At 55.3% G+C, this 472-nt stretch overlaps 1 protein-coding gene across 1 annotated transcript in view; it reads right to left on the bottom strand.

Annotated features, from left to right (window-relative positions):
* Positions 1-356: 356 nt before the first annotated feature.
* CREB3L3 (cAMP responsive element binding protein 3-like 3) overlaps positions 357-472 on the bottom strand; it is a gene marked incomplete at its 5' end in the record, with an annotated part of 3753 nt that continues 3637 nt past the window's right edge. Inside the window, one exon of the mRNA XM_010141155.1 lies at positions 357-367. Within this exon, the coding sequence (XP_010139457.1) occupies positions 357-367 (11 nt within the window). The remainder of the gene's footprint in view (positions 368-472) is intronic.

Here is a 472-nt window from a genome sequence, read left to right as displayed (position 1 = left end):
TGGCAGCTGGTCTCGAGGTGTCCCTGAAACCTCGCGGATCAGCCCATACTAAACTAAAGCAGGTGGATTTTTTTCCAAAATACCTTGTATTTAGAGATGAAAATAAAGCTTAAAAAAAAAAAAACAACAAAACCAAACAGTTACTTCATCAATAGCCAACCAGCCCAGGGCATTCCGGTCCCCTCGTCCCCATCCTGAGCGACCCCATGTCCCTTCTGCAGCTCCTGCTGTGCCCAGCGGGGCAGGAGCAGCCCCTTCCCTCCCAGTAAGGCTAGTGGGAACCAGTCTCATCTTCCCAGTTCACAGACACAAGCAAAGCCAAGTGGGTCCGTGCCTGGAGGCAGATCCTAGAGGGGTCACCCTCGTCCTGTAGGGGACGAGGGGCTGAGCCCCCCATTGTGTCCCCTGTGGTCCCTTGGGGCTGCTTAAAGCTCCTCAGCTGGCTCCAGCTCCGTGGACCTGCCGTGGCTGG

The sequence above is a fragment of the Buceros rhinoceros genome, unplaced genomic scaffold, assembly GCF_000710305.1.
Source record: "Buceros rhinoceros silvestris isolate BGI_N320 unplaced genomic scaffold, ASM71030v1 scaffold21578, whole genome shotgun sequence".
NCBI classification, from domain to species: Eukaryota; Metazoa; Chordata; class Aves; order Bucerotiformes; family Bucerotidae; genus Buceros; species Buceros rhinoceros.
Note: the sequence above shows the minus strand (reverse complement) of the source record. Positions and strands in the feature narration are given on the sequence as shown.